Source organism: Helicoverpa zea, chromosome 27 (assembly GCF_022581195.2).
Source record: "Helicoverpa zea isolate HzStark_Cry1AcR chromosome 27, ilHelZeax1.1, whole genome shotgun sequence".
Taxonomy (NCBI): Eukaryota; Metazoa; Arthropoda; class Insecta; order Lepidoptera; family Noctuidae; genus Helicoverpa; species Helicoverpa zea.
In genome coordinates, this window is record NC_061478.1 from 2,602,592 (window position 1) to 2,615,087 (window position 12,496).

Sequence of the window (12,496 nt, forward strand, 5' to 3'; positions counted from 1 at the left end):
CTAAATTTTTCTTTTGGACGCCTATGGATTGGCCACCCTGTATATAAAAATGAAACCCGCTTTCCGTTGTCACGACATAACATGAAAACGGCTTGACCGATTTGGCTGAAAATTAGGGGGGAGGTAACTTAGACCCGGGAGAAGGTTTCAGGATAGTTTTTGTCACCATCCGGCTACGCGACGCGGGTGAAATCTCGGGCGAAAGCTAGTATAATATAAAATGTGCTGGCATATAAGAACCTACTGTTAACTTACAAACTTAAAATTATTACTTTTTTTTTCAAAAACTGTTCAACACATTAATTTCATGATTATACTAATATTATAAAGCTAAAGAGTTCGTTTATTTGCTTGAACGCGCTAATCTCGGGAACTACTGCTCCGATTTGAAAAATGCTTTCAGTGTTAGATAGGCCATTTATCGAGGAAGGCTTTTTATCATGGTTCATGCAGAGATTCCCACGGGATGCGGGTAAAACCGCTGGCAGGAGCTAGTTGATTATATTGTTGCTTTCAAGATTTTGTTTATATGTATTTCCTAAAATTATGTTTTAAAAGTTAGAGGGGGCATGTATCTTTTTTTTTTAACTTTTTATCGATTAGTTCCGACAGTATTAAAATTATCACAAAAATTTAATTCACAGCCACTTATTATTTTAATCACACGTTAGGTTTGGAACTATATAAAAAACACTTCCCACTTTACGGGTACCTAAGCTAGGAGGGTAACCCCGAATTATGATTTTCACAATGCAAGTTAAAAACGAAAGATGGCGTAACTATATTCTACGACCTAAAAACTAACACCTATCCTTAACTCAGGGGCGAAGCTACCACTGTATCTGCCGTATCAATTATACGTTGCCCCGGGCCACGGGGGGCCCCAAAAGTGTGTAAGGAAAAAAAAAACTTTCCAATTTATTTTATTTTACAAATGTCAAAATTCTATAAAGCAATTCCTTTTTTCCCGCCTTAAGCGTGTGTTCAAAAGTTGGCAACACTACAATTCAGCGGTCGGCAACCTTTTGTCAGGCAAGGGCCACAAGGTGGTAAAATAAACTGAAGGCGGGCCGCAATTGTTAATTCTATCGTTATATTATACTAATACACTAGTATATAATAATTGTTAATTTATTATATTCGCGATTTTAGGTTTGGGTTTGGTTTTTGGGAGGCCTACTTCTAGCAGTGGACGTCTATCGATTGCTATGATGATGATTATAACGACTGGATTAAGTAAGACCGGGGTCTGTTGCAAATTCCACCAAGGGGCCCCTGGCTTTGGTAAGAAAAATTGCCGGCCGGGTTGCCGACCCCTGCTCTACATCGTATGGCGGGCTGCGGGACTTCCCCGTTTTCCTTACTTCATCTTCAACTCAGCGGGGAATCCTTCATCGATATCTCGATGTACGTGTACGTTGTTGTACTTAACATTGGATGTTAAACCACGGAGTGCAGTGCACTGTTTATTTACGCCAGAGGTCGGGCCTCATGCGGCCCACGGACGTCTTACTTCATCATCATCATCATCATCAGCCTATAGCAGTCCACTGCTGGACATAGGCCTCTCCAAGTGCTCTTGCGGCCCGTGAACGTTTTGTAAATACATAAATATATAGAAAATATAAACGAAAATGTTGGGTGTTTGTACTTTTTCAGTGCACTACACGCAAGTTCTGAACTAATTTTACGATTTTTTCTCTCTTTCCATGCTATGTCCTATCCCCGGGTAATGTACTGGGCTATACTTTGTTCGGCTACGGGAATGAAGTAGTTTTCACGGGACGCAAGCGAACCACCGGGAAACGGCTAGTTAGTTAACTGAATGCTCGATGTTTACATCTAACAAAAAATTCGCTTTGCTCGCGCCCTACATTTAAGTACTTTCAATTCTTTTTCTTTATTCAGGCCTTGTACAACTTTACTAAAAATTTCGCGCTCGCTACGCTCGCGTTACACTACATTTCATTATTCATTTTGTTGAATGCGTACGTAGGAGATATCTACGCGGCGAAAACTAGTGAAATTGCTCAAAAAATCGCTGAAAAAGCTGAAACATTCTTGCTTAGAATTAAAACGATCTTTCGATTTCAACTGTTCAACTGTCACGGTTCACGAAGCAGCCTGGTGACAGACGGACGGCAAGGTCACTAATGCGGCGAGGTCCTGTTTTACCGTTTGGGTACGGTACCGTAAAAAATCGCAAAAAAAAAATCTTACCACAGCCAGGGACTCCTTGGTCGCATTTGCAACAAACCCCTGTACTGTACTTAATACAGTTCATCATAGCAATCGATAGACGTCCCCTGCTAGAAATAGGCCTCCCAAAAACCAAACCCAAACCTAAAATCAGTTGAAATCTAGAATTAACAAGTGCGGCCCGCCTTCAGTTTATTTTACCAACTTGTGGCCCTTGCCTGACAAAAGGTTGCCGACCGCTGGTTTAAGCGCTTTATATAGGTATTATACGGCTATCAGACCTCTCACTATTGTTCATAGAGGCAGAAATTAAAAAAAAACTAAAATCATCAACAGCTATAAATGATTTAATAAATCGGTTTGCCGAAAAAAAGACAAGGAAAAATCTTTACCCCCATATAAGGGCATTCAAACAATTTTTTTTTTACGGAGCCCCGACAAGGCACGCTACGCCACTGCCTTAACTCAATAAACAGTGATCTGCAGGTTTTCCTGGTATATTTCTACATTGTAGGTACAAAACTCAAGTCGAAAAAAAAATATTTAAAAACATATTACTCTGTTCATTTTGGGTGCGGAGGCTATATTTAATTAAGTAGCCAATCATTTAGGAGTTCTGAATTTATTTTAGTTGAATTTGCTATTTAAGCAGGTCTGGATTTAGTGACGTTGGATACTAACACAAACGAACATCTCTATCAGCAATCAATTTATTGTTTATCACCCTCCTTAGCAATTTAAAAAGAAGGCAGCAAGCAAAAATTCCTTTGCAAAAAAGTAACGTGTCTATGGTTTACAATTTTCATTTAAATAAAAATATAATATTAATTTTTACTCAATAATATAAAATAATGATTTGTAAAATTGTATTAACTTAAAAATAAATATACAATATTTGTTTTATATCATAAATTACAGCATAACAATTCGTAAAAATGTACATTGCGTATAACGAAACGTAACTCATAGAGTGTCTTTGTCTATGAGTTGACAAGTAACTTCCAGCGTCATTTCTGTACTTTTTCAATTTTTACTTTAAAAAACGGTTTTAATATCAGTATTTATATCTAAATAATATTTTTCTAATTTACTTTTAATATTTTGTGCCAAAAAAGTGAATAAATCTTCAAATAATTTTAATAGTACAGAAAATGACGAAATTGGTCCCGCGTGTTTCCTTCCCGCGCACGTCGTACTAGGTGGAAGTTGGTCATGGTCGTCCGCCAAACGGAAAGCCGCCATGATGGCTTTCTGTAAAGTACGCTCAATATGTAAAGTTTCGTTAATGTTTTTCGTTAATTGTGACTGAGTGCGTGCAAAAATCAATCATGGGAACGAACTAGAGTGTGCAAAGTTTAGTTTTAGGTCCCTTGGGACCTCCTAGTGGAGCTATAAAGTGTTTTATAAGTGCATTTTTGTGTCGACGCTAGCGTGTTTTGTTCTGTCAACAAAATGTCGAAGCTCTCGTTTAGGGCGAGGGCCCTGGATGCGTCGAAACCAATGCCCATATATCTCGCCGAGGAGCTTCCGGATTTACCGGACTACTCGGCGATTAACCGTGCAGTACCTCAGATGCCCTCTGGAATGGAAAAAGAGGAGGAAAGCGTAAGTATTTTGCGCATTTAGATGTTAAGTCATCGGAAACTACTGTGTGTCGGCCATTACGTTATGTTTCTTATTCTCGCCGCTAGGGGCGGTAGAATTTGTCGAGAAATTGTATATTTTTGAAAATTATAAGGTATTTGGCTGCTACCTGCAAGAAAAGAAATATAATAATTCCGTTTTCATACGTATTAATTACATGAAAACTAGTTTACCGTCTCGAGTATTTGTCGAAGTTATTGTCAAATTTTGGCGCGCTAAATGACCACATGGTGATTTTAACTTGCTGTATCTCCCTGGCACTCTATTGAGGATTTCTGAGCTATTCCAAGGCGGATTTTGCTGGTTTTTTCGTATGTTTATGACGAAGCTATGTGGGAATAGTTGTGTGGGAATGATCATCAACCGGCAGCCGGGTCATATGTTATTTGTTTACAAACAATGGACGCCGGCAAGCGCAGGTTTTTAATAATTAACTGCAGTTTATAATTTTAATTTAAATAAAATCAACATCCTACAATGACGAGCAAAGGTCACTTTACGTGATAATTTTATTAATTTCGGTTATTATTTTGAATTTTTCGTAACTTCTACAACTTAACTGATTACAATATTTAATATTTTATCACAATTTTTGTGACACTACAAGAGATTATAATCGTAATTAATTGCCCTACTTAGACTTCTTCTACCAACCTTTTTTTTTTAGCGACGTAAAATCATCAAATGACCCCTCCCGCTGTGGGTTAGCAGCGGTGAGGGAGTGTCAGACTCTTACTGACTAAAATCGTCGTGTTCCGTCATAGACCTTTTATGTACCAGGGCCGCGGTATCTCTTTCGAACAACCCGCAGCCTTCTTCTACCAACCTTAAATTATTTTAAAAAATACTGCGGTTTTATAAAAAAATAGAAGGCAATTTTATCTTACTTTTGAACCTCATAGGTATGATTATATTTTGTTGTTAAAAACAACATGCTCAGGAATTTAAAAGCATATTATTATGCTTTTGAATATCACTAATAAAACCCACACTTATAATGATACTCTAGCCAAGGAAAACAGTCTATGTCGGTGAATGAAATTGGTATAACTTTATAACAAACATATTATCATGTCTAAGTTTAAATCATACATTTATACAGTAACACATAGCTACTGTTTTCTGAAGATACAAAAGAGAAGTTGTAAGATAGCTAATAGCTCATCATTGTAGTCTTCTACTGAACTAACTACACTTAAGCCCTAGGATTTTCTGTAGCGAGTCCACATGGTTTGTCGGAATAATCAATTAAGCAAATGCGAATATGATTTTATTTGTTACACTTTTGTATTTGAGGTTTTGTTTCAAGTGTAGAATTGTTACCTACTACAGTTCCGTAGTTAGAGGGATAGGAGTTAGTCTTGAAGAGAAGAATCAGCATGACACTTAAGTTGCTCAGGTAACTGGGTTGAGGAGATCAGATAGGCAGTCGCTCCATGTGGCACACTGGTACTCGGTTGCATCTGGTTAGACTGGAAGCCGACCCCAATAAAGTTGGGAAAAGGCTAGACAGATGATGATAGAGCCTTAATTACAAGTACTGTAGTTTTGTAGTGAGTATGCAGTAGAGGCTGGATTCTTGGAATAGTTAATAGGAACAGAGTAGATAGAGGAATGGAAGCGGATAACATATTGCACCAACCCCTAACAGATTGGAAACAGAGAAGGAAGAAAAAGAACATAGAACTATTCTGTTGCAATTATATTATTATTCCATGAAATTGATACTATTTAACTTGGAAAGTGGTACATGTATGCATACATTATTTGAATACATTTATTTTTATTTATTCCTTTTAAATGGTAATTGTATTTATTTAATGGCTTCATGTTAGTATAATTAATTCAAAGTAAGGTCATAAATTAAATAAATTGCAACGTTTTTTGTTCATACTTTTATATTCACAGGATTTTGATGCTAATGAATTTTAGACCAGTTTTCCCATAAGATAAAACTGTATTTCTTTTTTCTAAAAATATAACTAATATGAAAGAGTTATCTTGATCTAGCTTTATGATTCTTTGTATTATAGTTTTTTTTTTTTCACTATGTATGACAAGTTGTGTCCTCTAGTTTATCCAAGTCCTGGGGAACTTCTTCCTGTACCTGAAAAAAAAATTGCTTATGTTAGTCGGCAATAGTGTAGCTACCCAATAGTATAAGAATTGTTTTAATCGGTTTAGTAGTTTAGGAGCCTTTAGGATACAAAAAGTATTTTTTATTATGGAATAGTATTCCATCTAACTAAACATATCTAAAGCCACATTATACTACATATAAACTACTTATTATTTTATGTTTGTCATACATATATCCTATATGCTGTTTATTTTGGTAGGTGATGACCTCATGCATCCATTTAACACATCATACTATGACTACCAAAATCGCCAGTTATGTCATTGTGAAATACATATACAGTTGGTAGTAGTTTAGTTATCAGTTGTAGTCAGTTTTACCATGTTTGGACTAGCATGGGCTAGCTATGGGCAATTTTAAAATGCTTGAAAATAAGGTCCCATTTTGGGTAGGTTCAGATAAATCCAAAATGAACGTTTTTCTTTTTTGTGAATTTGCAAAGCAAAGACAGATAGGAATAGTCGCTTATCGGACTTAATATGGGTGCTGGTACTTGTGTGAAACTAGTTAAAGTTGGAGATTTTTTTTTGTATAGACTGAGGGAGAACATGACGGAGCTTTAGCTTACTAAATCTGTTAGAGAAACTTAGACTTGCACAGATTTTGAGCTATGATTTCATTATCAAATTCGCTCATTAACCAAACAAATTACTTATCAGAATCGTAATAACGATTCGGCGAAATATTTTGTCTATCATCCGACCGGATTTCGCGGGCAACGAAGATATGCTCACAACATGATTGTAGTGGCTGAGTCATGCATTATATCTCGCTATTGTCACCATGTTTATGCGTACCGTTTCATACAAATACTGCCGATGAAACTGTTATAAAACTGACTGCTGTGATCTTCTCATCAGTATCTGTATAGCAAGAGCCTTCATCATCTGCCTAGCCTTTTTCTAACTATGTTGGGGTCGGCTTCCAGTCTAACCGGATGCAGCAACTGCCTGCCTAACCTCTTCAACCCAGTTGCGTCGGCAATCCCTTGGTAAGACTGGTTGTCAGACTCTAGCTACTGACCTCCCTTAATGAATAGAAGACTCGAAGATTTTTTGTCTCAATTGTAGTCAATTTGTTGATCTTCTGATTCATTAAAGACACAACACAACTATGCTCCAGTAGTTAGGTCTGTATTTTTGGTATTTGTGTAGCAAAATCAGATAATTCTGGACACTTGTGTTTTTTATGGTTCTAGAATAAAAATTGGAGAAGTACCGTTTGAAAGGCTGCATTTTTTCCATTTACTGAATTACCTAACTTAGATGTTCCACGCCTTAGAACTCAAACAGGAATATTACAATAATACCATACAGGTAGTATTTCTTTATAGAACTTACCTATCATCAACCTACGCAAGAATTTTTGAAACATCACGTCGCTATTATTTTTTAATCCGCACCCATATTTACGAAAACTATTCATACATAGATGTATTTATCTAAGAATTTATCTACGTGCAATTTTATGATGCAACTGTCTATGTTTTAGAAAAAAATATATGTAAAGGTCGTGCTCAAAGTCCGCCTTTGATAAGTAGGTACATCATTTCTTAGCCTGAGTCATATTAAGTGGTCACTCCTTTACAACCAGCTGACATTTTTCACTAGCATTACGAACTTACTTATAAGTATAGGCTACACCACAATACCAAGTTATTTTTGTACTGTTAAAGTTTGTCTGTAAGACCGGTAAGTTCTAGGAATTTTCCGCTTGCAGCATTAAGTAGGTAATTCACTCTTATTCTGAAACTAAAGGTCTCTTTACTTGATCTACAACCTTATCCCATCGTAAGTAGGGGCCTTTCCTAATATTCTATCTATCTATCTCACTAAAGATAGGATTTTGTCAGCAGCCCCATTAAAGTCTTGTCAAATTCCTATCTCTAGTTAGCAAAAGACCACGTTGATTGAATATTGAAAACGGTCCTTAATCCATGGATAGATCGTACTTTTATTAATTCTAGAACTTTCCATCCTTCGAAAGGTCACAGCTGTTTTCAACGCCTGATAATTTTCCAGTCGTGTCGGGTTGCCGAATGATCGTAGTATGAACTCAAGCGCATATTTCTGAACTGCTAGTGCGCAAAATATCCTGTATGGTTGCTTTTGGTACTTGGTTGTTTTTGTTGAGATTGAGTTTCGGAATTCCTGTTCCAATGAGGATAGTCGGAGAGCCTAGATAAGAAGAAGCAAGTACTAGTAATTCTGCAACCAATCTGAAATGACAGGAAGGAACGATAGCCTTCCTATTTATATACTTTTATCCGAGTGCGCAAAGTAGTCCCCACGGGACGCGTAAACGTATAAAATCGCGGTCGGATGCTAATGATGTGCTAGTGCTGCGCAAACTACAGTTGTTTAAAACAACACAATTTTTTCCAAAAAGGTACACAAATTAGCATTATTCAGTACATCCATATTTTGCTAGGCATATAATCATAACACATGCAATAGGGGACGAGTTTATTGACACCGTCCAGGAACAAAATCAAACTACAGACTGCTACTGGGGAAATCCGTACTCTGTATGTAGGTACCTAGAACCTTCAGAGCTATTCGTAAATAACCGATAGAATACAACATTGTTTGCATGCCTATGTATTGTGGATTAGGTACCTAAAATACTGTCAGTCCACATGTATTAGTTATCAACCAAACCGATTCACTGGTAAAACCCCGTTTCAGTAAATGAATCAGACTAGACGAGAAAAATTAAGTCGCCAAAGTATTGTAACGTCATAAAAAAGTTAAACGTATAATTTCAGAAAGGGGTTTTGCGTTGCAGACTCATCTTATATGCGTCATTTTAAAGTGCCGTGGACCCTCAACGGCAATCCTCAATGCGTTAAAAAATGGTTAATTACGTGTGAAATATTTTCGAATAACGTAACCCTTTTTAGAATTGAAAATCGAAAAAAAAAAACTTTGTTCTTGTTCTCAACTAAATATCGTCAGGTCTAACAACTTTTCATTTGAAATGTCTTTGTAAATGTCCATCTTTTATCAGTACATATGATATGATCAATACTAAAATGTCATTAATATTATCACTTAACTTATATAACGTATTCGTAGAAGCTCATTAACGCTAAAACCACCGTTATCATTCATTAAGGAGTCGCTTAATGACGTCATTAATTTGTGATTGTTTAGCGCCGCCTCTAATAAGGATTATGTTATTTATTAGTTATTTGATGCTGCTAAATATTGGTACGATTGAATCTCCTGAATTACTGATGATGTCATGATAAACAGTCTTGGTTTATAGCCTGTTACACAGATGGTAGTTTTTTAAAATGTTATTCTATGAAGCTTATATTGTAACTAGCGGTTTCAACCGGGAGAACTTCTTCCCTTATCTGTACATAATGTAGCCTATGTTACTCGGAGATAATGTAGCGTGCCAACAGTGAAAGAATTTTTCAAATCGTTTTAGTAGTTTCGGAGCCCATTGGGTACAAACAAACAAAGAAGTGATTCCTGTATATTATATTAGTATATCTACAGTCTACAGATCCTCTTTCAAACTCTAGTTAGGTTTTACAGGCCTTGCCAAGCTCTAGTACCACATTAATTTTAGTTGAGAGTTAAAATCGATATTTTTGAAGCGTTTTTATATTAATTTGCAACGTAATAAAACGGATGAAGTACTCTCGAAAATGAGTTGAAAATTCCCTGCGGACGTCCAATTAATAAATCATTTACCTGCAAGCGAGCACAAAGACCCGTACTAAAGTAGCTTTAAAATTAAAACAACATTTTCATTCGCTGGTTAATATAAGGCTGGGTTTTGGCTCCGAATACCGAACAGTTTTTTTACTACGACTGGTTGTTTCGCACACTCGTACTTGAGAGGCAGATGTTTTAACTACCTAGGCCACCATGATTTCGTCAGTTCTATCACATTGCCACACTCGGTAAGGTCAATAAAAGTAATACATAATATGAGGAAAATTTCTGATTGTCATTTTTGAATACCAAATGAATCGGTAGCGATTCTACCAGCGATGTTGTCCAATGCTAGATCGTAAGAAAGATAGTCATTTTGATGGCGGTTTTATAGCCTACGGAGTACCCATAGTAACTCAAAGGAACTTAAGTATCATTCAGTATAAATCTCCAGGCATACATATTATATTTAAGGCTCCGTTTTCGCAATAATCCATAAATCTGCCGGGTCCAAAAATAAAAGGAAATAGTGTCACTTTCTTACCAATCCCAAATTGTTTCTTCATTCCTAATATTCTTGCAGCTTTTATATACCCTGACGTTAATTATGAAAGCATAAACGCAATATATCTTCTATCGTAACCTACAGTAAATACAGCAAAACTCCACATAATCTCTATTCAGACCTTAATTCGGGATACGGTCTTCCTCATACGCCCAATTACTCAATTCACCCAACGCAAACAATATGGAAAAATAAATAGCAGAGTGTAGATGTGGACTCATCTTTAAACATGCGCTACTGAGCTCCCATTTTTTTCCGTACCCAGAGCACGTTAACATAAAAACAACAAATATTTCAATTTGTATTCAGTATATTGCTTGAGTACCTGGCTGCCGGATAGAAATGCTATACGTGGATTATAATTTTATTCGTATCCGTCTCTCCGTATCTATGTTAGGACTTTGAGTGAACATATCAACAAAAACTCTGTAGGAATACACTGACGTAATCCTGTTTTTGGAAGAATATTCTGTCTTGTTTTTCTAGTAGTTTCTAATAAGGTTTTGTTGGCTATTTTTCATCTAAGTGATTTATGTAAGAAATGTTTAATAAATGTACTTTAAAATTAACAATGAAGCTTTTTCGAGCATTAATGTATGCCCCTATTATTTAAGAAACAAAAATAACTTCGGGAATAATAACATAATTAAAACTCCAATCAGAGCTTGTGAACGACGCCGATTAATATTTTGTTCAGGCACACAATTGACTTTTCGTCGAATTACATGAAGTCAGTTTAAAATGTACACGTTTATACTCTTGCATACGAAATTAAAACAAGCAGACTGTCTCTTGATTGCAATTATTTTCGCTTCAAATTTTCTTAAATCTGCATTTTGTTATTCTCTCTACTAGTAAAATAATTCTTGTTAGTCTTACCTTGTTTGTAAATTCCTACCGAAAATATATAGACGAGTTTACCAATACTCGGAAATACCTATTAGATTTCTAGGACCTTATGCGTTAACCTTACAAACATTTCAAACACATTTATAATAATAGGTTTCCAATAGCAAATTTCAGTGTATAACTACATCATCAGACTCAAAAATACCTATCCCTTTATAGTAAGTAATTTGAACCCCATCCTCAGTTTATCGATAATTTTAGACCACACACGAACTTCATACAAATTGCCTTTTATGCCAATCAAGTATAATTTTGGAGCTAAGATAAACAATATTATAAAATATTATACCTTTACGATCCATCTCTATATTCTATCTATCCATTATTTCCATCCATGCTAGAAATAGGAATCTGAAAATACTTGAATGGGGCAAATATCAAAATTCTATCCTTACTAAGCAAAACAAAAGATGGATATAATTTAGGAACGGCCGTTAGTCTATCAAGGCAAATCTTATCCTATATACAATTTATAGCAGTTGGTTCCCTGTAATGAAATGAAATGGCCTGACCGACCGGGGCTGAGCGATACGCCGATGACGTAAGCAAAGAATAAAGGGCTCATAAGGGATCGTTTGGTCGAAACAATGTCTGGTAAATTCTCGTTTATACCGGATAAAGGGTAGGTACAACTTTATTTAACGTTGAGGTATTTTTCTCGATAACTGACACGGAGAACAAATATTTTGTTGGGAGTTGTGATTGGGGATTTGGTAAAACGCGATGTTGGTGACTGCTTGATAAATTTTAAGGAATAAAATATGCTCTTTTGGTGACATTCAAGTATAGATTCAAAGCTTTCTATATAATACCTACTTCCTAAAAGTACCAGTTTAACTAGGCTTGAAGTAGCTAAAGAAAAATAAGCCTACCACAACGCCAGTCTCTCTTTGAACAGATCTTTTCACAAAAGCTTAAGCTATAGTTCTCCATGTTACGTTGTTAGGAACAAGGCTTACACGAAATGACAAAATTGAATTTAGGACACAAACCAGCCGCGGCAGAAAATCGACTTCACTATTATAGGACAAAATATGAGACATCTATATTTTGTAGCTTACCACAACTCGAAATACACTTTTCTCCTATGTTGTACGTGACATTAAGCAATTTAAGAAACCACCAGAAGCTAGTTAGTCTATAGTAGTCTGTTCTAGGTCTAAATTATGTTGTCAATGTAAATTAAGTCTTAAGAGCAATACTTAAAGCCCATATTTGAATAATATTATTTGTGACACGGTATAGTCGTTTCTGTGAACTACCTTTAGCTGAATGTGTCTACTTGGAATCTACAAAACTGAACACGGCTGTAAAATAAAAGGTCTGTGAGAAACATTTTACCGTGTTTCGGAAGGCACGATAAACTGT

General features: G+C 36.0%; 1 protein-coding gene across 2 annotated transcripts in view; it reads left to right on the forward strand.

Moving 5' to 3' along the window:
• Positions 1-3,223: 3,223 nt before the first annotated feature.
• The window catches only part of LOC124643236, a 110,387-nt gene continuing 101,114 nt past the window's right edge, over positions 3,224-12,496 (forward strand). Inside the window, exon 1 of one of the 2 annotated variants that reach the window (XM_047182129.1) lies at positions 3,224-3,804. In XM_047182129.1, the coding sequence (XP_047038085.1) occupies positions 3,652-3,804 (153 nt within the window). In that variant the 5' untranslated portion in view covers positions 3,224-3,651. The remainder of the gene's footprint in view (positions 3,805-12,496) is intronic. The other variant, XM_047182130.1, reaches the window with a different exon arrangement.